Source organism: Saccopteryx bilineata, chromosome 3 (assembly GCF_036850765.1).
Source record: "Saccopteryx bilineata isolate mSacBil1 chromosome 3, mSacBil1_pri_phased_curated, whole genome shotgun sequence".
NCBI lineage: Eukaryota > Metazoa > Chordata > Mammalia > Chiroptera > Emballonuridae > Saccopteryx > Saccopteryx bilineata.
In genome coordinates this window covers 120,267,354-120,294,848 of record NC_089492.1, presented here as the reverse complement: position 1 = coordinate 120,294,848, position 27,495 = coordinate 120,267,354, and the positions used below count along the sequence as shown (strand labels likewise).

Sequence of the window (27,495 nt, the reverse complement as noted above, 5' to 3'; positions counted from 1 at the left end):
TGTTCAAGTGCTTTCTAGTGTTCCTAAACATAAGAAGGCTGTAATATGCCTTATGAAGAAAATATTCATGTTATATAAGCTTTGTTCAAGTATGAGTTAATAGTTGTGTTAGCCATAAGTTCAATGTTAATGAATGAACAATATATATTAAGTAAGATGCCTTTTAACAGAAACATGCACAAGATTCTGTCTTGATCAGTTGACAAAAATGTTGTGGTCAGATATTTGCAGGAATCTAACCCTGCATTCCACTAGGAGTAATGGTTCAGTATTTGCTAGTTAAATGTTGAGTGACTTTTTAGAACAGAACTATTGTGAATAAAAAGAATCAACTGTATATTTTTCTGTCCTCTATGGTCAGTGCCACAGCAGCATTTATGTTATCTAATTATAAGCCAAAGAAAGAATATTGGAACCAGTACTGCCATACTAAAATAGAAAAAAAGGCCTACCTATGAGAAAAACTAGAATATTAAAGGATAGAAGATATTCATCAGAAGGTAGAAGAGTTTTGATGATGCACAAAAGATAGAGAAATTGTATAGTAAGGAAAGGAATTAATTTAAAAACTTTCTTTATCACCTAACCCACCCTGTAACTACAACCTTCAAATTTTGCATATCTTTTTTTTGCACACGTTTTTTCCTCCCTTAGCCATTGCTGCCAAAAGTTCACTTTTTAAAATTATTTATTTATTGATTTATTTATTTTTGTATTTTTCTGAAGTTGGAAATGGGGAGGCAGTCAGACAGACAGACTCCCGCATGCGCCCGACCAGGATCCACCCAGCACGCCCACCAGGGGGCGATGCTCTGCCCATCTGGGACAGCGCTATGTTGCAACCAGAGCCATTCCAGCGCCTGAGGCAGAGGCCACAGAGCCATCCTCAGCGCCCGGGCTAACTTTGCTCCAATGAAGCTTCGGCTGTGGGAGGGGAAGAGAGAGACAGAGAGGAAGAAGAGGGGGAGGGGTGGAGAAGCAGATGGGCACTTCTCCTGTGTGCCCTGGCCGGGAATCGAACCTGGGACTCCTGCACGCCAAGTTGACGCTCTACCACTGAGCCAACCGGCCAGGGTCAGTTCACTTTTATTTAATCAGACTGATTTTTATTAAAACATTTGCTATGGAAGAGCATTTATTTGCTTCGTATAATAAAGAATAAAACACTTTTATTTTTCCGGGATTTACTTTCAAACATAGAACTTACTTTACAGAGTTCTCTTGTTTACTTTTTGCAGGTGATTCAATTAGTTTATGTGTTGCCCCATCTCTAGTTACAGATCAACATAGATGGACTATATATCATTCCAAAGTAAATCTCCCAGCAGCATTAAATGATCCTAGATTAGCAAAAAGAGAATCTGACTTCTTCACAAAAACATGGGGATTGGACTTTGTGGACACTGAAGTCATACCTTCATTCTACCTCCCACAGATCAGCAAGGAACATTTTACAGTGTATCAACAGGACATCTCTCAGGTAATATGTAATCTTGAAGTTATAGTCAAGTCATAAGTAATAGAAAGATTTTTAGTTTGATTTATAATGGATTTTGACTAATAGTCTTTGGGGAACCTATGGTATTCTTTTTTGTTCAGATATATTATTTTGTACTGGGATGTATTTAATTCTTTGCTTAGATTTATGTAAATATATTTTACTTACTACAATGATTTTTCAGAATGACGTGTTCCAAATAGTACTAAAAAAATTCAACATGAATCCCACCATACTTACCAAGGAGAAAATGGTTTTATTAGGTCTGTAAAGCCTAGGAAATATGATTAAATAATAAAGGACTGGTACTCTAAAATATACAAAGGACTCTTAAAACTCAATAAGAAAATAAGTAACTCATTTTAAAAATGGGCAAAGAACTTGAGAAGAGATTTCTCTGGTGAAAATATACAGGTGACCAATAACATGAAAAGATGGTCAACATCAGTAACATTTGCCAAATTTCATGTTTTGTAATTTTACCGCGCACGCGCGCGCGCACACACACACACACACACAAAATGGGTAAAAGATCTGAACAGACATCTCATCAAAGATGGTAAATAAACATGGAAAGATGCTCATTATCATTTCTCATTAGAGAATTGCAAATTAAAAAATGAGATGCAGCCCAGGCCAGCTGGCTCAGTGATAGAGTGTTGGCCCAGCATGTGGATGGAAGTCCTGGGTTCGATTCCCGGTCAGGGCACATAGGAGAGGCACCCATCTGCTTCTCCATCCTTCCCCCCATCACTTCTTTGTCTCTCTCTTCTCTCCTCCTGCAACCATGGCTCGATTGGAGTGAGTTGGCTCTGGGCACGGAGGATGGCTCCATGACCTCCTCCTCAGGTGCTAAAAAATGGCTCCAGTTGCAACAGAGCAAGGGTCCCAGATAGGCAGAGCATCACCCCTTAGTGGGCTTGCTGGGTGGATCCCAGTTGGGCTCATGCAGAAGTCTGTCTCTGCCTCCCCTCCTCTCTCTAAAAAGATAAATAAATAAATAAATAAATAAATAAGATGAGATGAGATGCCACTACATAAAAGAATGGCAAAATTTCAAAAAACGCTGATAATACCAAATGTCGGCAAGGATATGAAATAATAGGAATTCTCATTTGTTGTGGTAGGGACGCAAAATGGTACAGCCTGTTTGGAAGACAGTTCTGTAGTTTCTGACAAAATTATTTCAGAACTCTGAAAACTACTAGTCCAGTTTATTTTTGTACCACACTTACCCATGTGCCCTATTTACTATTTCTCTTAAAAGATAACAGTGCTATCAGTGGTTATCTATCTGAAATCAGAGTGGAGTTCGTTTTTTTTCCTCACAGAGGAAGTGTCAACTATTTAATAACTATCTTTTTATGTTAGGTATATCAATTTTCAATTTTCAAATATTCTTTCTTTTCAATAATTATTTTAATTGGCTTGTTGTATTTGTAAGGAGATGTCATTTGCTTTCCCACTTCATTCCAAATTTATGAATATTTTACTAATTATGTATTTTAAGTAAATAGGTGTTTATACATTTCAGAGATATTTAGTTTATTAAGCAAACTTATTTGTATTTAAATTTAAGACAGTAGCGATGACATGTTTAAAAATCGTACATCTAATTTGGTATATTCTGATGCTATTTTGTAAAATATTTTGATGCTTTGAATATTCATATTGCCACACAATATTGATCACATTATATATTTGTCTTTTTATTAGAGAGAGAAGATTCACGAGAGATGCAAGAATATTTGTCCTCACAAAGATACTTTTGACAGGACTCTCTTACATACTCATGGTATGAATATGTGCTATTTGTAGATAATATGTAGATGAATATGTGCTATTTGTGGCATAGCATAAATAATTTGAACAAAATCTTCATTTTGGGACCTTGTTGGCTGACATATATATAATTATTATTTCTAGTGAAATTTTTATAGCTTACAATTATAATATTTTATAAAAGCTTTTAAGAGAAAAGTCTTGGGTCTGATGGTATTGTTGTTTTCAATTTAACAAATACTTGTTTAATATCTGGGTGCTTTGTACTTTTCTTGATGCTTAAAAATAGATGAATAAGAAATAGTCCCTGTCCTCAAGAAACTGATGGTCTCCAGAGTAAGGTTAAATAAATATGCCAAAAATAGCAGTTCTATATATCGAGCAGTATAAAAGGAGGAATTTTGGAGTGATGGAATCTGGTTTAATTGCAGTTTTGCAAAAATGTCTGGAATACAACCTGGAGCTCAGGAAAAAGATCTGGGCTAGAGATGTAGGTATAGTAGATATTATCATAGATGATATGTTGGTAGCATAGACAATAGCCTGGTAGTTGATAATAGCCAAGGGCTTAGATAGGATCATCCAGGATGGATGTAAGTAGTGAGAAGAAAATAACTGGTAACAACATTAGAAAGCTGTCATATTTAAGACGCAGATAGAAAATGAGCTACTTGTGAAAGAAGACTATAAAGAAGTAGTCAGAGACAAAAGAGTCAACCAAGAGAAAGTTCCACATTTGAAATGAAAGGTAGTGAGAATGATTATTCTGCAATGTCAGAATACTTCAGTTTGCACACTGAGAAGTCCATGGATTTGGCAACTTAGGAGATCTTAAGGAGAGGTTTAAATTGGAATGGTGGTTACAGAAACCTCTATACTATATATTAAGGTGTGATTGCAAGAGAAAGAAATGGAGACTTACCAATGTGGATGTGACTTGAAGATTTGAGATAAAGGGTATTGACTACAGAGGGAACAGAGTGGAAGAATATTTGCATGGCTCCGACTGGATGAGACAAGGGAGACCTTTGCTTAACCTTGAGAGTAGATGCTTTCTTAAGTTTTGTACCCAAATGCCCTGGCCGGTTTGCTCAGTTGGTTTAAGAGCATCTTCCAGAAACAACAAAGTTGCAGGTTCGATCCCTGGTCAGGGCACACATGAAGCGACCAGTGAGTGCAGGACTGAGTAGAACAACAAACTAAACGAATGCTTCCCTTCCACCTCCCCTCTCTGTCCCTTCTTCTCTCTGTCTCTCTAAAAATCAATAAAAATTAAGCCCTGTTTGGATTGCTTGGTTGGAGCATCCTCCCAGAGCGCAGAGGTTGCCAGGTTGGATTCCGCGGTCAGAGCACATATAGCTTAATTATTCCTCTCTTTCTCTCTCTCTCTGCCTCTCAAAAAAATAAAAAGAAAAAAAAATTTACACCTGAGGTCTTCTTTTGCCTCAGTGTAGTCTGGGTCCTATGTTTTATCTTCCACCCTGTTTCCCTCCCTTTATTTTAATGGAAGGGATCAGAACATGTTTATATGCAGAGAAGAAAATGCTCTTAGAAGGAGGAAGATGTTGACGATTTGGTGAGAGGCAGGATACTTGATGAAGTGAGCTCACAGAAGAGGCAGGAGGGGTTACTTTTGGAATGGAGGGTACCTTGTCAGATCTCATTGGTGAGAAGAAGGTAAAGTAGTTTCAAATGCAGGTTGTAGATGATACAAACTAAAGCGTGTTAGAAGAAAATTAATATATTTTTAAAAATCTTTGATTAAAAGAAATTCTGGAAGGGATGGTGGTTATTTTGAACAGTAAAATAGTGTTCCTATTTTACAATTTAATTCATATTTAAAAACTACATAGCCTGCAAAATTTAATCTCTCCAAAACTTAAAAAGATAGCATCAAGCTTTCTGCATAGCTAATCGTTGTAGACTAATTCATTGTAGACCAGTTATTCTCACTTAAAATGTATTGAGTTGTTTTATTGCTGCTATACAATTGATTAAAGTTATTTGAACATATGCTTTATTCAGTGCTTTGCATACTACTAGGGATATAGGAGGTGCTTGATAGATACTTGTTGAACAAAGAAACTTAAGTGGTTATTTGGTTGTGACATAGTATACAGTATTGAATCTTGTCAAAGTATATTTTATGGAAGTAAAATGAAAACAAGTTTAAAAAAATCACATTTTCCCTTTTTTTCAAAGATAAATCCAGGACAGATCTGGAGCAAGTACCTAAGGTAACAAAGCTTAAAAAATGAGAAGACTGCTTTTTAATATTTGATATTTAGTTTTGTCCTTAAGCTTTCATTTAGCTGTTTCTAACACATTGATCACTTTGCCTCTTCTGACACTGTTACATCACTTTGCTCTCCTGTGTATCCTCAAACTCTTCTTCTTCACCTAAACCTACACATATGTTTAAGTCTCTCCATTCTAAAAGAATTTTGTTGATCTTACAATACCTTCAAATTATTAAAAAGATATTTTTTTGTAAGAAAAATTTTGTAGAGATGTGTAATAGATAAGGTTTCTCACTAGGAAAAGAATTCATTGCATTCATCAGCTTCTCAGAGAGATCTGTGCTAATTGCTGTTTAGGGTGAGACAGAAACAAAAAGGAGAGGGCGGTCATTTTTAAAGTTCTTTGAATCCTGTAAAATAAAATTCAAACTTTGTAATGTAAAGCCCCTAATTATTCATTTCCATTGTAGTTACACTCTTTAACTTTTGTCTCCTAATTCTTACACGTTCCGTACTTCAGCCAAACTGTTCTGCTGGCTTCATGCTTTACTTGCACTGTTCCTTAGCTCAGAAGACTTTTCCATCATCTCCCTATAGCTAATCCTTTATAGTCTTTTGCTTAAATGACAACTTTACATGAATACATTTTCCCCCAACTGAAGATAATTGCCCTCTTTGCTGAATTCCCACAGCATTTTATCTAGACCCCAGCCTTCACTTTTAAGGTGTTTGTCACTCTCCCCCCTATAAGATATTTATGTGTATATTTTATCATATCCCTTGGACTAAGGATTGTTGAGATTAGTATTTCTGTAATAATTTATTTTTGTTTCCTCTTAGTGCCTAGCATAAGAGTTAGACAATCAGTAAATACTTATTGAATTAATCAATACTTTCAATAACACTAAAGCAGTGACTAGAAAATATACTCATGTCCCTAGATAGATTTTTCCGATCACATTCATAACAATTTTTGGATATAGACAAAATGAATCAGTAAAAATATTAAAATATAGGATAGAAATTAATGAAGTAATTAACTGATTAAAGCATGTTTCAGGCCTTATGGGGATACAAAGATTGATAAGCTATAAATTCAGTCTTACAGGAACGTATTCCAGGGGGAGATATACATATTAAGTAAATAATTTTTGTTATGTATGAGAAAAATAAGTGTACATAACAAACTTGTGTTTAGAGATGGGGTGATTAATCTCTGTGTCATATACAGAAACATGTGTTTGCCCTTTTGATTGGAAGTAATTCTCTAGGAAGATAGGAGCATTCTAGGCCAAAACCATGTATAAAAGATACTTAAGCATAAGAGGGTACAGAAGATAGTTGAGTACTGCTTGAATTTATCTTATAAATAGTGGGAGTGGCAAGATACAAAAAGGTAAGTGGGTAAAAAAAAAAAATGAAGGGCTATGGATGCCATTCTAGAGTTTGGTCTGTGGGTTATGGGAATCCATTGAGAGATTTAAACAGAGAAGTTAATTCAGTTATACTTGCATTTTAAAGGGATATCTGACAGCAAAACAGTGGATAGGTCAGGGAAGGACATTATTAAATGTCCATTTATTGTAACCAAGAGTTAATGGAAAACTGCACTGATGAAATTCTGTGGAGACAGAAGAGAGAGGGGATTCAAGCAATATTTAGGAAATATAATGAGTAGGATTTAGTACCCAGATGGATATGATATGTAAGAGAAAAGGAATAGGCTTTTCATAAAATTGAATTTGTTTTGGTTTTAAAATTTAGTTTATGTCTATTCTAACAAAACAATTTTGAACAGGAGAAAGTAGAAATATAAGTATAAAGAAATCGATATCTGGCATTAAAAAAAAGCACTATCTGTAGGAAAAAGTACAGAAATTTTAGGGTAAGTGTGATATCTCTCCTTGGGACTGCTCTAGAGCATTTGATCAAGTTGTAATAGAACGATCATTTCCATTGGTAAAGGCAAAAAAAATTCATTTTTCTATCTTTCACAAACATGTTTAGTTTGATGAGACTTTATTTCTACATTTTTCTACAGATTTTTATGTAAATAACTCAGCTTGTCACTTGCTTTTGCTGTTTCTGCTTGAGATCCAAATTAATTTTTATTTAATGGTCTTATATTAAAGGGATAATGGATGTAAAGAAAATGTTTTTCTAATTGAGGGAAATGCATTTTTTTAATAGATTTTTATGAAACCAGATTTTGCCTTGGACGATTCTTTAACTTTTAATTCAGTTTTACCATGGTCTCATTTTAATACTGCTGGTGGAAAAGGAAATCGTGATGCAGCTTCCTCAAAGTTGCTACAAGAAAAGGTATTTCCTATTTTACTTTTCCACATAGAAAATTTTATTCTGGTTAAGTGGTGCTACTTGGTGTAGGTTCATGTTTAGTTATTTAGTAGGCACTATTTCTTTTCATTTCATTTTGTTATTACAGATAATAATAAGCCTTCGAATCATTCTTGCTAAAGTAACTATTTTGATTCAATGGAATACAAGTTGTGCTGGTGAAAAGGAAAAGATTATTGTTTGAATGCTTATTATCTGAAATAATAACTGATGGAATTTCTTTTTTTTCAATTTTTCTTAAATTATTTTTAGTGTGGGGGGGGCAGACAGACAGGAAGGGAGAGAGATGATAAGCATCAACTCATAGTTGTGGCACTTTCGTTGCTCATTGATTGCTTCCTTGTGTGCTTTTATGGGGGTAGGGGGTTTCTAGCCAAGCCAGTGACCCCTTGCTCAAGCCAGCACCATGGGGTCATGTTTATGATCCCATGCTCAAGCCAGTGACCCCATGCTCAAGCCAAATGAACCCATGCTCAAGCCGGGAGACCTCAGGGTTTTGAACCTGGGTCCTCAGTGTCCCAGGCCAATGCTCTATCCACTGCACCACTGCCTGGTCAGACAATGGAATTTCAGTTGAAAGGATATATTAGATAACACATATAATTGTTTTACATTCATCCCAAACAATATATTGTTTATCTTCTTTATGATTTAAAGCACAGAAAATCAACTTTTCCTGAGACGAAAGTTTTTCTCATTTATATAGTGATTATTTTAAAGCAAAAATATCATATCAATATCTTTATTGTAGTTTTAGTTTTGCAAAGCCTAGTCTTTTGCATAGTCTCATTTTAATTTTTTTTACAGTATTCTATATTTCAAAAGTCAACATCTTGAATGTCACTTAAAATGTAGAACTTTAAAAATATTTTAACTCATATCAAGAATCTTTTAAAATTTGAATAGGAAGTAAAGACCTTTGATCTCTTTTTCTTTCACACAGTTAAAGCTTTTTTTTTTTCTAAAACCGTGGTACTTAAACTGAGAAGAAAGCATTTTGTTTTAGTCTAGTGACATCTCTTGACAGTATGAAAGCTGTCTCAAGAAGACAATTCAATAAATTAGGTCCAGTATTCCTCAGTAACTAAAGAAAGGACAGCTTGGGGAGGATAGGAGAAGAAATATAAGAAAAGAATTATGAATATTCCTTTTCTAACTGTTAAAAACAAAATGAATTCACTTTTTCCTTTGGCAAGATTTTTACTAATAAAGGTTCTCCTTGACTAAGAACAAATTCATAAATCTGATGAAAATGGTGGGGTTATGGACAAAGGCTCACTCCCAAACTCCTTTTTCACATTCCAAATATGTATCCTGGTAGAGTAATACCTTAAAAGAGAAAAATCCTGAAGCCTGTATAATTTTATCAACAAATGTCACCCCAATAAATTCAATTTTTTTAAAAAGAAAAAAAACAGCCTGACCAGGTGGTGGCGCAGTGGATAGAGCGTCGGACTGGGATGCGGAAGGACCCAGGTTCGAGACCCCGAGGTGGCCAGCTTGAGCGCGGGCTCATATGGCTTGAGCGGGGAGCTCATCAGCTTGGACCCAAGGTCGCTGGCTCCAGCAGGGGGTTACTCGGTCTGCTGAAGGCCCGCGGTCAAGGCACATGTGAGAGAGCAATCAATGAACAACTAAGAAGTCGCAACGCGCAACGAGAAGCTGATGATTGATGCTTCTCATCTCTCTCCGTTCCTGTCTGTCCCTGTCTATCTCTGCCTCTGTAAAAATAAATAAATAAATAAAAAAAAAAAAGAAAAAAACAAAAGCCAATGAAAATTTCATTGCTCTGTATAGATAATTTTAGGGAATATTTTAAAAATTGTTCCCTTTTTAGAATTTTAATAAGAAATAAATTATGAAAATATTATGCCTTTGAAAAGAATAGATCAATAGAATATTGATAAGTTGCTAAAATCTTTGAAATTCAAATGAAACAGTTCGCTTATGTTAAATGTCTAAAGTGGCTAGAGTACTGGACTTTTTTTGTTTTTGTAAATTGCAGAATCATGTTTGTTATATATATTTACATTCTGGTTCCTTCTCATTCTGCTCTATTCTTAGAAAAGTAATGGAAGAATGATTCTGAGGGCAGTTTCAGTCTCACTTTATGATTGTATAAGCTGTTTTATCTTGCTAGCTTTAAAGAGAGGGGATACTACAGCAGGAATCAGAGAAATCTGTATCCACTGCAGTGCTATCCACAGTGCTGGCCCACAGTTTGCACTAGAATGTAAATCATTGCGCTACTTCCTTCATTAAGAAAGTCTTTTTACGAAAAAACAATGTGGTAGGCGTATTGATGTAGTTGATTTTCTTCCCAGCAAAGTTTCTTATTTTATCATGGATCTGCTTAACAGTTCACAGACTGGCAGCAGCATATGAACTGCCTTCTGAATCTCACTGTCCTAAAGGAATTACCCATTCTTCATTCACTATTCTGAAAACTGAGTCCATTTTAGCTTGCATTGTACCCTTAGTATCTTTGTCCCCCTATTGTTTTTTAGGTAAGTAAATGAATAGCTGTAGTGAAGATGAAAAGAACAACAGCAGGAGGATATAAATGCAAGAGACTTAAACTGTGGGAAAATTTGTTTGTAACCTATTTTATATTATAATAGATTACTGAAAGAGCCTTACTGAAGATATTGTGATCCTGCACAGTTTTAAGAAAACTGGCTTGGTGACCAAATAATCTCTTCCAATCTTATGAGACCTATATCTTGAAAGTCCATTAACCCTTTAATGCTATGAATTCTCCTGAGATGTGCAAAATAATTTGTAAATTTTGAACTATAGGTTGAAGAATCTATAAGTGAAAAAGTGGAAGAGAATTGGAAAGGCATGTGTAGTTAGAAGGGAAGAAAAGATAATTCAAGTTTTAGAAGTCTATATTTGAAATTAGAAAACATTTTTAACATATGTTACTCTGGGAACTAATATTGGTAGTGTAACAAAAACATATATGAACTAATTGTTTAAGGCATTTGTCAACATCTTAAGAGGAAAATATATAGGAGATAAACTGAGTTTTACAAATTGATAAAAGAATAATTTTTGAAAAGTAAAATAAGCCTTAAAAAATAAAGATCCAAATGAATTTTAGGACTTTTTGAAACTTGTGACTAGACCACCAACCTGTCTTTTATGGATTCGTTAGCATTTTGAGGCAGTGTGGTATGGTAGAAACAACTTCAGCTTTTGAGTCAGACAGACCTGGGTTCAAATTTTAGCTTTGCCACTTACTAACTATGTGACTTTATTCAAGAGTTTTAATGTCTCTGAGCCTCAGTTTCCTCATCTGTGAAATGAGAATAATAATAATAGCTATATACCAAGATTGTTAAAATTAGAAAATGATGTTTAGAAAATACTAGTGCCTGGTATGTAGAAGGAGAAGGTCAATAAATAGTAAATGTAATTACTTTTTAGTCAGATAAGCGATGTTGGAGATGGCAATGATGTTTGGGGGTTAAGGAGATCATTATCTCTAGATCTTAGAACTTGAGGTGACTGTGGGGTACTCTTACTTTCTAGAAAGTGGTTGGTGTTTAGAGGGCTGTAATGGCAAGAGCAGCAGAAGAAGGTGAACAGCAGAAGAAGGTGAATCGCCATCTACTGTGTTGTCTTATATTTATTAATCTTTGAGCTGTACCTCACCTTCTCTTCCATTTTGTTATGCCCAACATCAAGGATCCCATTATAAAACAGTTCACACAATGTGATTTAAAACACATGTAGAAATTTTATAACATTTTCAGTAAATATTTGGATAGCCAAGGAAGGTATACTTATAATACTCCATGATTTTTTTTCCCCTTCCCTCTTAAGCTGAGCCATTATCTGGATATTGTGGAAGTAAACATTGCTCACCAGATCTCTCTGCGTTCAGAAGCATTTTTTCATGCAATGACCTCTCAACACGAATTGCAGGACTACCTCAAGAAAACTTCCCAGGCTGTAAAAGTGCTTCGAGATAAAATTGCACAGATTGATAAAGTAATGTGTGAAGGATCACTACATATTTTAAGACTGGCACTTACCAGAAATAATTGTGTTAAAGTGTACAATAAACTGAAGTTAATGGCCACTGTACACCAGACTCAACCTACAGTTCAGGTGTTGTTATCTACTTCTGAATTTGTTGGAGCATTGGACTTAATAGCAACAACACAAGAGGTTCTACAACAGGAACTTCAGGGCATTCACAGCTTCCGGTATGTCAATTAAGTAAACCATTAGAAACAATGTTAGACATTTTTAAAGGATACATTTTCAGTAGTCCATATTTGAAATTATGAAGAAGTATGAATATATTTAAAGTTACATAGTTATTTTTTCTTCCAGATTGATCTCTTTAGTAACGTTGTTATTTTGGTATTTTAGTCTTAGCTAAACAAACAAAACCCATAAAGACCAATATATACAGGGATATTTGGATGAAGAAGCAAAATTTAATTTTCTTGTGAATGAAAGCAATGAAAGGCCAATCACAACTTTGAAAATAACATTTTGAAATTTTTGAAATAGTTTTTTGTTAAGATAGTACATCAAGGTAGAAGAAGGAATACCAGTTGATCTAAAATTAAGTTTATTTTCAAAGTTCTTGAACAGGTTTTAAATGTAATAATTACTAAATTTTATTTTTGATTTTTATTCTGTTTATCACATTATAACATATTTCACATGGTGATGGAAAAAAACCAATTTCTCCCAAGTTCATATTTTGAAAATACATCTAAGGTTAGGATTTTAGTATTTTATGTGAGATCATGGCAAAATGTTTAATTTATAAATAGACCAGTTGCAAGCCATCAAAATTTCATTCAGTGTCCTTGTAGAAGTTTCTATTTGCTAGGAAACCCACCCAAACCTTAGACTACTGAGAACTACAGAGAAGTTCTATGGATGATATATGCTCTGCAGTTTAGAAGATACTTAATATATTCCGGAAAACTTAGCTGCAAAATAAGTTTATTTTAATTGAATTATAGGTTCTTAATGATTAAGAATATCTAATTGGAACATTTATTTAGGAAGCATGTTTTAAAACTTGGCCCAGGCCCTGGCCGGTTGGCTCAGCGGTAGAGCGTCGGCCTAGCGTGCGGAGGACCCGGGTTCGATTCCCGGCCAGGGCACACAGGAGAAGCGCCCATTTGCTTCTCCACCCCTCCGCCGCGCCTTCCTCTCTGTCTCTCTCTTCCCCTCCCGCAGCCAGGGCTCCATTGGAGCGAAGATGGCCCGGGCGCTGGGGATGGCTCTGTGGCCTCTGCCCCAGGCGCTAGAGTGGCTCTGGTCGCAACATGGCGACGCCCAGGATGGGCAGAGCATCGCCCCCTGGTGGGCAGAGCGTCGCCCCTGGTGGGCGTGCCGGGTGGATCCCGGTCGGGCGCATGCGGGAGTCTGTCTGTCTCTCCCTGTTTCCAGCTTCAGAAAAATGCAAAAAAAAAAAAAAAAAAAAAAAAAAAAAAACTTGGCCCAAATTTAATTACATAAATAATTGATAGATTCATTCATTGAAGAAATGGTTTTTGATCAGCTCTGTTTCAGACACAAGACAGAATACTGGAAATACAGCTATGAAGAAAGTAGAGATGTTCTTCTCTTTCTGCAATTTATTTGGGAGGAGAAGGGAGACAGAAATTACTGGGTAGTCATGATACAGTGTAGTACAATATGATGGTGAAAGTACAGATTGCTATGGAGCTCTAACCTTAGTGGAGGAAACTAGTCAGACTAAGAATAAGAATAATTTTGGGCCTGACCTGTGGTGGCACAGTGGATAAAGCGTCGACCTGGAAATGCTGAGGTCACTGGTTCGAAACCCTGGGCTTGCCTGGTCAAGGCACATATGGGAGTTGATGCTTCCAGCTCCTCCCCCTTCTCTCTCTCTCTGTCTCTCTCTCCTCTCTCTACCTCTCTGTCTCTCTCTCCCTCTCTCTCTCCTCTCTAAAAGTGAATAAATTAAAAAAAAAAAAAAAAAGAATAATTTTGGACTCTGTATTTTTGTATGATCAGTTAGGATAACATATTTTAGGTCTCTTGCTTACTGTAAGCATTAGTGTTATAAGCTATGTTCTTAGTTTATTAGCATGATTATTTGCTCCCAGTAGGAGAAAACAGATATTCTACTTGAATTTCATACACTTTACTCCTTTTTTTTTATAGTAGAGAACAAATTTTAGTCATTTTTGTGGGACATAGCTTAGAAAAGCATAAGGTCTTACTTAAAATAAGAAATCTTTCAGTAGAACCAAAGGACTCTGTAGTCTTTCCATTTGATAGAACTTAGTCCCAGTTTGCTTTCAGCTATGATTTTATTTTTCTAATGCTTTTAAAAGGAGCTTAGATACCAAAATCTTCCAGTAGTTAATCCTCTATTTATTTTAAAAGAATTTGAATATTCTTATTTGTATATGATACTTCTCTGTACTATTAACCTAATATCATATACATATTTTCTAGTTAGTGATAGTAAAAATGCTTATGTATGGTTTTTTCTCATTCTTTCTATATTTTTTGACCTTGGTATTATTTTCTGTATAAATTTCTTTGACTTCTGAACTCTCAAAACTTTTGTTTATACTTTGTAATGAAATTTAATAACATTCTTCCATATTTTATCATTTATGTGTGTGTTTTTTTTAATCTTTCTAATGGGTCCTAAATATCTTGGGAAAAATCTTTGATATACATTTATAGAATCTGAATGATCCAGAGTATTACCAAATGTATCGTGACTCTTTGTATCATTCTCTTATTCTTTCTTTCCTTTTTTTTACTTTTCATAATCATTGTTCCTGATTATAATTTTTATTTCATGTATAACTGTCGTTCTTAATCCTGGCTGCAAATTAGAACTCTAATAAGAGCTTTTAAAAAAGCATACTACACCCCATCCAAACCAATTAGGTTAGACTTCCTAGAGGGTAAGACCTGCATACTGTATTTGTTTAAAGCTCTTTAGGAGACTCTGAAATACAATAGAATTGAGAAAACTGGTTTGAAATTACCCTTGGATACGCTACTTTATCAGGATTTGGAATTAAAGTGGTAACATCTTCTTACATTATTTTATTCTTTTTAAAACAAAATTTTCAACTAAAACATCTTCCTGTCCCTATTCAAAAGGGCTCTACTATTGTGTTAGGGGTATAGTGTATGTTATCAGTGTAAAAATCCTGGTTTGATTCTGTCTTCTGACTGTGGACAGTAATTTACATAACAAAATTTTGGCTCTTTGAATTCATAATTATTAAAATAGCCCTTTGTACATTTGTTGACTTTTGTAATAAAAAAACAAATGATTTTACTGCCTAAATTGTTGCAAAATTGTGCAGTTTGAATTATTAGGACATAAAGATGTTTAACCATTATTCATGGAATGAAATTCTTCTATTAGCAATAAAATTATGTACTATAATCAGTAACAAAATATATCATTTGTGATCTATACTAATTTAACTAAAGTTATTTCTGTGGTTAATGACATTCAAATGCTTAAGCATATAAAATACAGAAATCTCCTTATAGGTCTAAGAAAATATTTGAACTTTGATATCTTGCAGGTTTTTTTGTGTTTTTTTTTTTGTTTTTTTTTTTTTGTATTTTTCTGAAGCTGAAAACAGGGAGGCAGTCAGACAGATTCCCGCATGCGCCCGACCAGGATCCACCCGGCATGCCCACCAGGGGGGCAATTCTCTGCCCATCCGGGGTGTCGCTCTGTTGCGACCAGAGCCACTCTAGCGCCTGGGGCAGAGGCCATTAAGCCATCCCCAGCGCCTGGGCCATCTTTGCTCCAATGCGGGAGGGGAAGAGAGAGACAGAGAGGAAGGAGAGGGGGAGGGGTGGAGAAGCAGATGGGCGCTTCTCCTGTGTGCCCTGGATGGGAATCGAACCCCGGACTTCGGCACGCCACGCCGACGCTCTACCACTGAGCCAACTGGCCAGGGCCTCTTGCAGGTTTTGATGTAGAAAAACTTTAGTTACTTTGAAATTTGAGAATATAGTATAATTTGCTCTCCATTATTGTGTAGGTTTATGTAGAAACTCTTTGTTTTCACCATTGTTAACTTTTTTCCTTGCTACTTATTACCACCATTACTCTATTATTACCACCACTATAAAACCCAAGAACATTTTTAAATTCTTTGCTACTCTGTATTAAATACTATACTAGTATATATTGCATATATTATTTGATTCTGTCCCCCACCCCAGCCACTATAAAAATAAAACTTCTATGAGATCGATAATCTTATCTCAATTTAATAGGGAAGGAAACTGAGGCATAGGTAGTCTTAGATAATTTGCTCCAAATCATACAGCAAGTTATAAAACAGTAGAGTCAAGATTCAACCCAGGTTTCATCTGACCCAAAAGCTATGTATTCTTTTTAATATATTTGATTGAGGATTTCTAGAACATCAGATAGATCACATGGAAACATCAGTGCTAATTATATAGTGTGATAGATATAGAACTGGGCAATTGAGTTATAAATTTGCCAAGCCAGAACCTACTATGGGAATTGATTTTAGGTTAAAATTAATGAAACTAGTTGTTTTCTAGTCGTGAGCCTTTTTTTTTTAAATAAAAAGAAAAGGTGGAAAACATTCACTTAATTATATATTCCACTTTACTGTGCTTTCATTGATCTGAGGTCACATCAGATTTCATTTCAGAGATTTTTATTATTGGTAGTATCAAAGGTATAAAACAAAGTCTTTTATCTTGATGCAATCTACAGTTTAGATCTTCAGAACATTATAACTGTAATAAGAAAGCATCTACATTGTATGCTCAGGGGTGAAGCCAAAAACCAGATTTTCTGCTGTTTGATGAAACTAGTGTTACAGTAGAGTTTATTGATTTATGTTTTTTTGATAAAAGCATCACAAAAGTCAGTGTGGTGAACATACAGCTTAGGAGATCTGAATTAATGTACAAATTGAGGCATGTCAAAGTATTTGAGTGGTTCCGATTTATTTAGCATATAAGAACTTAAGTCCTTCAGAAAGTGATATTTTGGCTATTATTTTAGTATATTACTATATTTAGTATATTACTATATGAGATTATTAGAATACATAATTTTTTTTTCTTTTTTTGTATTTTTCTGAAGCTGGAAACTGGGAGAGACAGTCAGACAGACTCCCGCATGTGCCCGACCGGGATCCACCCGGCACGCCCACCAGGGGCGACGCTCTGCCCACCAGGGGGCGATGCTCTGCCCCTCCGGGGCGTCGCTCTGTTGCGACCAGAGCCACTCCAGCGCCCGGGGCAGAGGCCAAGGAGCCATCCCAGCGCCCGGGCCATCCTTGCTCCAATGGAGCCTCGGCTGCGGGAGGGGAAGAGAGAGACAGAGAGGAAGGGGGGGGTGGAGAAGCAAATGGGCGCCTCTCCTATGTGCCCTGGCTGGGAATCGAACCCGGGTCCCCCACACGCCAGACCGACGCTCCACCGCTGAGCCAACCGGCCAGGGCCTAGAATACATACTTTTAAAATGGACTGTTAACAGATTTGTCTATTAAATTTTCTGATAAGGTTAATCATAACATGCAGGCCGTTATTATTACATCTATTGTCAAAGTAGTCAAGAATATAGAAAACAGAGCCAGGATAAATACATGAATCTTATAGAACATTTTAATCCTGAAAGTTTTGTCCAAGGATTTGTTTAGACCAGCGGTTCTCAACCTGTGGGTCGCGACCGCAGCGGGGGTCGAATGACCAAAACACAGGAGTCGCCTAAAGCCATCGGAAAATACATATTTATTATACAATACATTTTTAAATAAAATGTGTATTTCTGATGGCTTTAGGCGACCCCTGTGTTTTGGTCGTTCGACCCCCGCTGGGGTCGTGACCCACAGGTTGAGAACCACTGGTTTAGACAAATGTTTGTGTATATATTATATACCTGTGATTATATAAGACTTTGATGTTAGTATTGAAATTCATATCTATTCTTTTTTAATATATTTATCAGACTTTAAAAGTAGTTAGGAATGCATAAAAATAAAGATACTCAGTTATTTAAGACAGTATGTGGTGTTAAATAGAACTTTACATATAAATTGCTGAAATTACAGTATTATTATTTTGGTGCTCAAACGTCAGTAGATACAGTCAGATTGACTTTTCACAATATTTCTTTGTTGAAGACTATTCATTCATACCTAAAGGTGACACATACCTCAGTGTAACTTACAGTGTGCCTTAAGAAGGAATCTGATTTTCATAAAATTTGAGAACCACGCAATAGTAAAATTATGGGTAGATTTATGTCCTGGCCTGATACTACTTTTAAAAACAACTTACTGAAAACTCAAACATATTCAAAAGTAGAGTAAATTATATTAAGAAAGTTGTATGAAGTTGAATAAATTGGATATCACCTGTGAGTTACAAACTCATGGCCAACTTTGTTTTCTCTATAAATTATATGAATGTTTTAAAATTTCCCCCAATGATAGAATTTGAAAAAACTTTTTTTTATTTTTTATTCTGGGACATAAAACTGATTTCCCACTGGTCTATTTCACTTAATTTTTGGAATTCTTTGGAGCAGCTAGATTAACCTAGGTTTCCTCAATTCATTGTTTTTATAAAGCTATTAGATTGTGTCACAACATTCTTTTGTATCGGAAATTACTAATCCTTAGTGCCCTGCAGAGCAGGGACTACATGGGACCATTCTTACTATTTGGGCAGTGTATGCTTTTTTGAAAGGTTCTAAATCCCTTTCGTAATACTTACCTTTACCATCCCCACAACTCTGCCCAGATTAGAGTCCTTCTCACTTTAATCCTAGCTAGGACCTGTAAATATTAGAGGTAGAGTGAAAGAAAAAATTTTAAGATAAAAAGCGTAGATGATAGCTTATTATTACTGTATTTTTAGACTTGTGTTGTAATGACTTTCAATTTAATGACCTGAGGGATATTGCACAGTAACTCAAACTGGTAATGATATAGATTGAATTGAGTCAGTTTGTCCATATAGTCCTTCAGATATTTGTATGCATCTAGAGAAGGACCTGGCACATAGTAGGTATTTGTACTTGTTGAATTAGGCTTGGAAGCTACTGGCATTGATATTTAGTAAATGGTTAATGAAGGAAGGACTTAGAATATTTGAATATCTGTAAAAGTAGAAAAGAAACGAGTCATGAAATTTCTAGAACCAGATTTCCTACAGTACATTTAACTGGAAATTAAAGAGAGAAATAGAATTTGGGAGGTGATATGAAACTATTGCAACTATTTTTGTTAACTCCATTTTACTAAAATAACATTATTGTACAAGTACTGTCAGAAAAGTTTTGCCTTCTAGTTCCCTTAATCTTGGAGTGATTTTGGATTTTTAATGACTATGTGTATTATTTTCTTCTTCCTTTGTAGGCATTTGGGATCACAGCTTTGTGAATTAGAAAAACTGATAGATAAAATGATGATTGCAGAATTTTCTACTTATTCTCACAGTGACTTAAATAGATCACTGGAAGATGACTGTCAAATTTTAGAAGAGGTGTGTATTTTGAACTGTGAAATGAAATTGATGTCATTGTTTAGTGTTAATTCTAACATCCTTAGTTTAGACCACATACTTCTCAGAGTAAAAAAAAGTACATTAAATTTCAAGCTCTCTTAGACCTATGAAGTTCTTCACTATGTGAATTTAGCAAGTACTATAATTGTTCATTTTCCTGTGTAATTAGAGGATAAAATAATTTTATAGCTTAATTAGAAATTGGAGTTAAAATGGGTTTTTTTATATAGCTACAAACCAAATACAAAATACAGATTTAGGACAGTTAACATGTATCCACGTATATGCCTATACTGGAGTATGTCTTTATTTATTTATTTTATTTTTTTACAGAGACAGAGTCAGAGAGGGATAGATAGGGACAGACAGTCAGGAATGGAGAGAGATGAGAAGCATCAATCATCATTTTTTCGTTGCGACACATTAGTTGTTCATTTATTGCTTTCTCATATGTGCCTTGACCGTGGGCCTTCAGCAGACCGAGTAACCCCTTACTCAAGCCAGTGACCTTGGGTCCAAGCTGGTGAGCTTTGCTCAAACCAGATGAGCTCGCGCTCAAGCTGGCAACCTCGGGGTCTTGAACCTGGGTCCTCCATATCCCAGTCCAACGCTCTATCCACTGCGCCACCACCTGGTCAGGTCTGGAGTATGTCTTTAAAAAGTAACCATTGTTATATGATAACTCGTTAGTCATTCACCAGTTATTCACATTCAGTGAGCACCTATTATGAACATGTCTTATGCATACACATATACAAGGCTTTTATCTCCAGGCTTTACTTATCTGATAACTTCTCAATGCTGATTACTGCAAAGAATTAGTAGAGAACAAGAAACCCTGATAGCAGCCTAAGTAGTTAAAAGATATTTGTACCTCTTAGTAGTTAATTCCCCACAGATAGTCCAGGTCACCATTTCAAGCTTCTAGAGCACTAATTAAAAAGCACACAGCTCAGCCTGACCTGTGGTGGTGCAGTGGGTCAAGTGTCGGCCTGGAACGCTGAGGTTGCTGGTTTGAAACCCTGGGCATACCTGGTCAAGGCACATATGGGAGTTGATGCTTTCTGCTCCCCCCTTCTCTCTCTCTGTCTCTTCTCTCTAAAATGATAAAAATTTAAAAAAAAATAGCACATAGATTATGGAGTATTTATTGGACATCAGGGTTTGAGAAGAATACTCTAGCCACTTGAAACTAGGCCAAAATGTACTCTTGTATTATTTTGTCCCCAAACCACCTTCATTTGATCCACTGTTGTGGAATAGGATTTACCTGTTTTAGAACACTGACTCCAAAAATCTGATGACAAGGTTGCCAGGGAAGGGGTCTTTATTTAGGCTTCTCAAAAATTCCATATGCAGGATAAAGATCTGAGCATCAAACAATAAAACCCTGATGTTTAATATTTCCACCTGTGAGATTATATGGTACTTAAAGTGTAAAGTTATATACTCTCTTTTTATTTTGATAGGAAAGACTAGTATCTCTCGTATTTGGACTTTTAAAACAAAGAAAACTTAATTTTTTAGAAATTTATAGTGAAGAAATGATTATTACGGCAAAGAATATCATTAAACAGGTATTTATACGTTTTTTATTTGATATATTTTGGTCTAGAGCAGTGGTTGTGAAACTCATTAGTCAGCAGAGCCAAATATCAACAGTACAACGATTGAAATTTCTTTTGAGAGCCAAATTTTTTAAACTTTAACTATATAGGTAGGTACATTGTTATTAACTTAATTAGGGTACTCCTAAGCTGGCCTTTGCTAAAAATGTCCTCAATCTGATTGAGCTGCATGTGGCTCGCGAGCCACGGTTTGCCGACCACTGGTCTAGATTCTTTTGTAAAGTTTATTTTTACATGATTCTAGAAATAATATATGTAGTAGAATAGTAATATTTTATCATTTATTTAAAAATGGAAAATGTAGAAAAGTAGAAGAAAAAAATAGCCCTATCAGCCAAAAGATTCTTTTAAGAATGTTTCTAAGTATAAATTGTTACTGATATTTTTCATTGTTGCTATCATACTGTATATATTATTTTGATTTGTACATGTATTTCAGTTAGAAACATAAGCATATTCTCATTATGGAAACCTTCAGAAACATCATTTTAGTGTTTGTATAAAATTCCATCAACATTATATTAGTTAAACCTACTTAACCTCCTTATGCTGCATATTAGGTTGTTTTCAGTTTAGTACTATCAGGAACATTGTGACAGATGTTTGCGATATCAAGTTTTGTTTGATTTTTTATGAAACTGTTTCCTTATAACTGATTTATAAAAGTAGAATTATTGGTCAGAGAGTAACCAAGTTTTAAACTGTTAAAAATTACCAATGTTGCCCTGGCTGTATAGCTTGGTTGGTTAGAGCAGTGGTCCCCAACCTTTTTTGGGCCACGGACTGGTTTAATGTCAGAAAATATTTTCATGGACCAGCCTTTAGGGTGGGACGGATAAATGTATCACGTGACTGAGACAAGCGTCAAGAGTGAGTCTTAGACAGATGTAACAGAAGGAATCTGGTCATTTTAAAAAAATAAAACATCGTTCAGACAAATATAAATAAGATGGAAATAATGTAAGTTAGTTATTCTTTTTCTGCAGACTAGTACTGGTCCGTGGTCCAGGGGTTGGGGACCACTGGGTTAGAGCATCATTCCGAAGAGCAGAGGGTGCTGATTTGATCCCCAGTCAGGGCACATACAGGAATAGCTCTATATTCTGTCTCTCTCTCTCTCTCTCTCTCTCTCTCTCCCTCTCTCCTTTCCTATCTCACTGAAATCAATAAATTAAAAAATTTTTTAATATAAATAAAAATTATCAATGTATACACTTACCAGCATTAGTTAAATATTCATTTTATCTTACCCTGATCTCTAAGAAATCATAATTGTAAACTGAAATTCGTGTTTTTTTTTTTATTTTCTCTGGTCTTTGTTTTGACTTTTTTTACTCAGATAAACCTTATTCTTTAACCTCCAGATTTTCTCTTTCTTTTTCTTTTTCTTTTTTTTCTTTTCTTTTTCTTTTCCCAAGTGAGAGGAGGGGAGATAGAGAGACAGACTTTCATGTGCACCCCTTCTGAGATCTGCCTGGTAACCCTATCTGGGACTGATGCTCAAGTATTGAGCTATTTTTAGTGCCGGAGACTGATGCTTTCAAACCAATGGAGCTATTCTCAGCACTGGGGGCCACACTTGAATCAGTCAAGCCACTGGCTATGGGAGGAGAAAAGAGAGAGAAGGGGCAGAGAGAGAGGGAGAGAGAAGTAGATGGTTGCTTCTCCAGGAATTGAACCCAGGACATCCATATGCTGGATATCTATACTCTGGGTTGGCACTCTATCCACTGAACCACCAGCCAGAGCCACAATGACCATCCATCTTTCACAGCTCTTTCAAACACTGACTGAAACACTATTTTAAAATTATTAAAACCACTTTCAAAAAATTGTTGGCAATATCTACTAGTGCTAAACACACACTTATGACTTAGCAGTTCTACTCCAAAATATTTACCTTACAGAAAGTATACATAAGTTCATCGAAGACAGCACAAGAATTTTATGGCAGCACTATTTGTATTAAAAGAACAGGAAAAAAAAAATACTATCATCAGTAGAAAAGATAAATAGAATTGTGGTATATTTATGTAATTGAAAACACCAGTGATTTTCAGTTGGAATGCTGTGGCACACTGATGTGCCACACAAATTTTAAAATATGCAATACTTGACTATTTAGTCAGGAGCACTGACCTCTTTTCTTCTCCCATAGATTGTCAAATAAAAACATGACAACAGCCAATACAACAATAGCCGTCCTGTGTGAATGAATCAAAATTATGCTTATTTTTTTTGTCAAATCAGCAAAAAACATTTTTTGATGTGCCGCAGAATTTTAGTTATTAGTTACATGTGCCACGAGATTATAAAGGTTCAAAATCTCTGTTATAAACCAAAAAGAGTGACAGTGTGGATGAGTATCACATACATAATGCTAAGCCAAGGAAAGCAGATACAAAGGAATATACACTGCATATGATTCCACTTATGTGAATTTCAAACACCACAAAGTTAATCTGTTACATTAGAAATCAGGATAGTAGTGACTTTTGGGAGGAAGTAGTTACTAGGAGGAGAGCAGGGGAGTGACTTATTAGCAATGTTCAATTTCGTGGTCTGAGTTCTGGTTATACTGGTGTACTCCATTTTGTGAAAAATTATTGAACTATAGACACAATTTGTACAATTTTCTGTATGTATATTATACTTTTAAACAAGTGTTTTTTTAAACTGCTGTTTTAATTCCCAGACCTCTCCTGAAGTCTAAGCATTTTTATTTTTAAACTTTAAACTATTGCATATATTGTAAGGAAACATAACTTCCAAAATAACTCTCTTTTGGAATTACCAAAAGTTTTAATTGAATCTAGCTGTTGTGTTATACAATATTATATTGGTTATATTAGTTTCAAGTGTACAATCTAATGATTCAACATTTTTTACCTTACAGTGTGATCACCCCTAATTATAGTGTTCATTTGTCCCCGTGTAAACTTATCACAACATTATTGACTGTATTCCTCTTCCCCTTTTCACCCATCTCCTCACCCTCTTCTGGTAATCATTCCTTTGATCTCTGTTTCTATGAGTCTAGTTGTTCGTTTTGTTTAGATTCCACACATAAGTGAAACTATACGGTATTTGTCATTCTTTGCCTGACTTTTTTCACTTAATGTAATGCCTCTAGATGCATCCATGTTCTTAAAAATGGCAAGATTTCATTCTTTTTAATTGCTGCATAAAATTCCACTCTGTGTATGTATACCACATCTTTTTTTAGCCATTCCTCTATTGATATTCTCGATTAACAAAATTGTCAATAAAATACTAGCAAACTGAATTCGATAATATATTAAGAGGATTATATATAAGGTCTACCGGAAAGTTCTGTCCGTTTTTGGAATAAAACAAAATACAAATTTTTCTTACCGTCATAAACTTTATTAAATAATATAATTGCCATTATTATTAATGATTTCTTGCCAGCATGAGGGCAATTTGTATATCCCATTTTTGAAAAATGTTTTATCTTTTAATGCGAAAAATTGAACCAGTGCTTGTTTGATATCTTCTTCATTTTTGAATTTTTTGCCTTTCAAAAAATTTTGTACAAGGGTGGTTCAATATCCAAAAAACAACATGCTTCATCACATCAATAAAACCAAGGATAAAAATCCTATGATTATCTCAATAGATAAAGAGAAAGCATTTGACCAAATTAAACATTATGATAAAAATTCTCAACAAAATAGGTATAGAAGGAGCTTACCTCAACTTGATAAAGGCTGTATATGAAAAACCACAGCTAACATCATACTTGGTGAAAAGCTGAAAGCTTTTCCTCTAAGATCAGAAACAAGACAAGGATGCCCACTCTCACCACTATTATGCAACATAGTACTGGAAGACCTAGCCATAGCAATCAGACAAGAAAAAGAAATAAAAGGCATTCACATTAGAAAGAAATAAAACTATAACTATTTGCAGATGATGACATGATGCTATATATAGAAAACCCTAAAGAATTCACCAAAAACTTAATAGAATTAATAAATGACTTCAGTAAATATAAAGAAATTTGTCATGGTTTTTTTTAGAATTTTAATATTGGGCTTATATCTTGTTTGTAAGGATTATAGTTCTGTATTCTTTTATGTTTTGAACAGTTTTAAATAAGGGATTTTAATTAATACAGTTCAGGGTACTTTGGAATAATTATTTAATAAGGTTAGGGTAATGCTGAAGTTTTTTAAACACCTTGAGGTATGTATAAGTAAGAAGAGAAGTCTGGTAAAACGATAATCAGTGTCATTGAGACTCTTTATTTTAATTTTAGATGTATTTATATTTTCAAAATAATATGTGAAATTTTTATTTTACATTTTAGCCCATTGAGGCCCTTTTAAATATACAATTGAGGATGTGGTACTTAGAATTCACATAAATCACAGTTTTTCTTAAATTTTGCAGTGTGTGATTAATAAAGTTTCACAAATAGAAGAAATCAACACAGATGCTGTTATGAAGTAAGTATAAATATTAGGTTGGGGTTTATTAGTCAGAGAAAAGATGACACGAACAAGGGAAGAGTTCAGAAGGAGAAAGAAAGACATGTAGTGATTTAAACAAAAAAGACATGCAGTAGTTGAGTGATCTTCACTGGAAGAAGGCAGTCATTTAGAGGCAACCCCTCAGGGAGGGGAGATGAAGCTATGACCACCTTTCTTCCTTCAATTCTTTTGTCAGTACCAAGCCCAGCAGGTCATCCTCCCAGGGCAGAGAGAGAATAGAAAGGATACAATGTAGATGTGGAAGGGGGAAATAAATCATTTCAGAGGAATAGCATTGTTAAATTTAAATTATTTGGCCAAGTAATTAAAACCCAGCTTCTAATTGGCTTTGAGAAGTTTGAGTACATGATTTTGAATTGCCCATGTCTATAACTGTTTGTTTTCACCTTTGAAATCCCTATTCTTTTATTTTGAGAATAGTTACAAACATTTTATGACTGTGAATTTCTCATTCATATAGATACATAAATTTTATTAACTGGCCTAACATATGAATAACAATGTGAACAGCGGTAAAACTTCTCTAAGTAAGACTCTTAGAATAAGGATGTGGAGTTTTAATTTCCATACTATTTATTACCTAGTGAAAACTCAGTTTCAGAATTAGTTGAAACAATCCTTATAATGCAGAAATCACTAGTACAGTAGTTGAAAAAATTTAAGTTATTGGGAGTCTGATAAAAGCCCTATAGACATGGAGAGTCAGTTATTTTTAACTTTTTTTCCCCTAGGGAATTTTCTTAAATAGAGAATTTCCTGCATCTCAAGTATAAGAGTGTCTTTGGAAAATAAACTCTTAGCTACAGCAGTATTCGTTTAAAGTTTAGAGTAATAAGTCATTGTAGTACTATGAAATATTTTTAAGGAACTATTTTGCATTAATTTTTTAATCTTGAAGTGACTGATTGATGTCAGCTATAAAAATATTTGTCATACAATTATATATATTATACTGATATAATATATAATAATTAGTATAGTATATATTACATCTGGTATATATTACATACATATGTATACTAATATAATATTGCCTAATACCTAGAGCACTTTTTTATGCATCATGAATTTTTCTATGTACTTCTTTTTAACTCAGTTAAAATTTATAGCAACCATATAAGGTAAGTTCTGTGACTTTCCTCATGTTAAGGTGAGAAAATTAGAATCTCTTGTCTAGTGTCATACAACTATAAATGGCAGGGCTGGAACTTGAACTAAAGCAGTGTGTGGCCCAAGAGCTCATGCTCATAGCCACCGTGCCAAATGTGGAAAAGTTCTTTTTAGTTTGTAACTTAAAAAGTAGGTTATTAAGTTTATTAAGGGAGATGTTACATTCCTATTTTTATTTGTTTCAGAATATATCTTCTCTACCTTAAATCAAAATTGGTTTATTTCTCTATGGCTTTTCATCCAGTGGTCATGAATCATGTTCACATGGAATTATTATGTAAGATTCATAAGTCAGTATGCTTAATAAGACTAGTCTTAGAGATATTTAAATGAGGAGTGTGGTAATTGATTTCACCTCAATTTTATATTAGTTAGGTATTTAGATGAAATTGCAAAATTCTGTTACTATATAGTATTTAGTGTAGTTTCCTTTAATTTGTAAGTTTATTTTATATCATTTGGCCCAAAAACAATCATTGTTTTGGTTTGGATTTTATTTTCTAGACTTGCAGATCAGATGAGAATGTTAAATTTTCCTCAGTGGTTTGCTCTGCTAAAGGATATTTTCTCTAAGTTTACAGTTTTCCTACAGAGAGTTAAGGTAAGCTTTTGTGATCATTAGTTTGTCCAGAATATCTCTAAAATTAACTTTCTAGATTTATAAATATATGTAGAAATCAAAATAGAATAAAATACAATTTGTTTTCATAATTTTTCTAAGAGGCTTGGTTTTAAATAAGATTTAAAGT

At 34.7% G+C, this 27,495-nt stretch overlaps 1 protein-coding gene across 2 annotated transcripts in view; it reads left to right on the top strand.

The window, feature by feature from the left end:
* VPS54 (VPS54 subunit of GARP complex) overlaps positions 1-27,495 on the top strand; it is a 114,950-nt gene that overhangs the window by 45,608 nt on the left and 41,847 nt on the right. For both annotated transcript variants that reach the window (XM_066267231.1, XM_066267232.1), the window contains 9 exons: positions 1,239-1,480; positions 3,215-3,293; positions 5,483-5,517; positions 7,711-7,842; positions 11,710-12,095; positions 19,284-19,410; positions 20,901-21,008; positions 25,476-25,531; positions 27,251-27,347. In XM_066267231.1, coding sequence (XP_066123328.1) covers positions 1,239-1,480; positions 3,215-3,293; positions 5,483-5,517; positions 7,711-7,842; positions 11,710-12,095; positions 19,284-19,410; positions 20,901-21,008; positions 25,476-25,531; positions 27,251-27,347 — 1,262 coding nt within the window. The remainder of the gene's footprint in view (positions 1-1,238; positions 1,481-3,214; positions 3,294-5,482; positions 5,518-7,710; positions 7,843-11,709; positions 12,096-19,283; positions 19,411-20,900; positions 21,009-25,475; positions 25,532-27,250; positions 27,348-27,495) is intronic.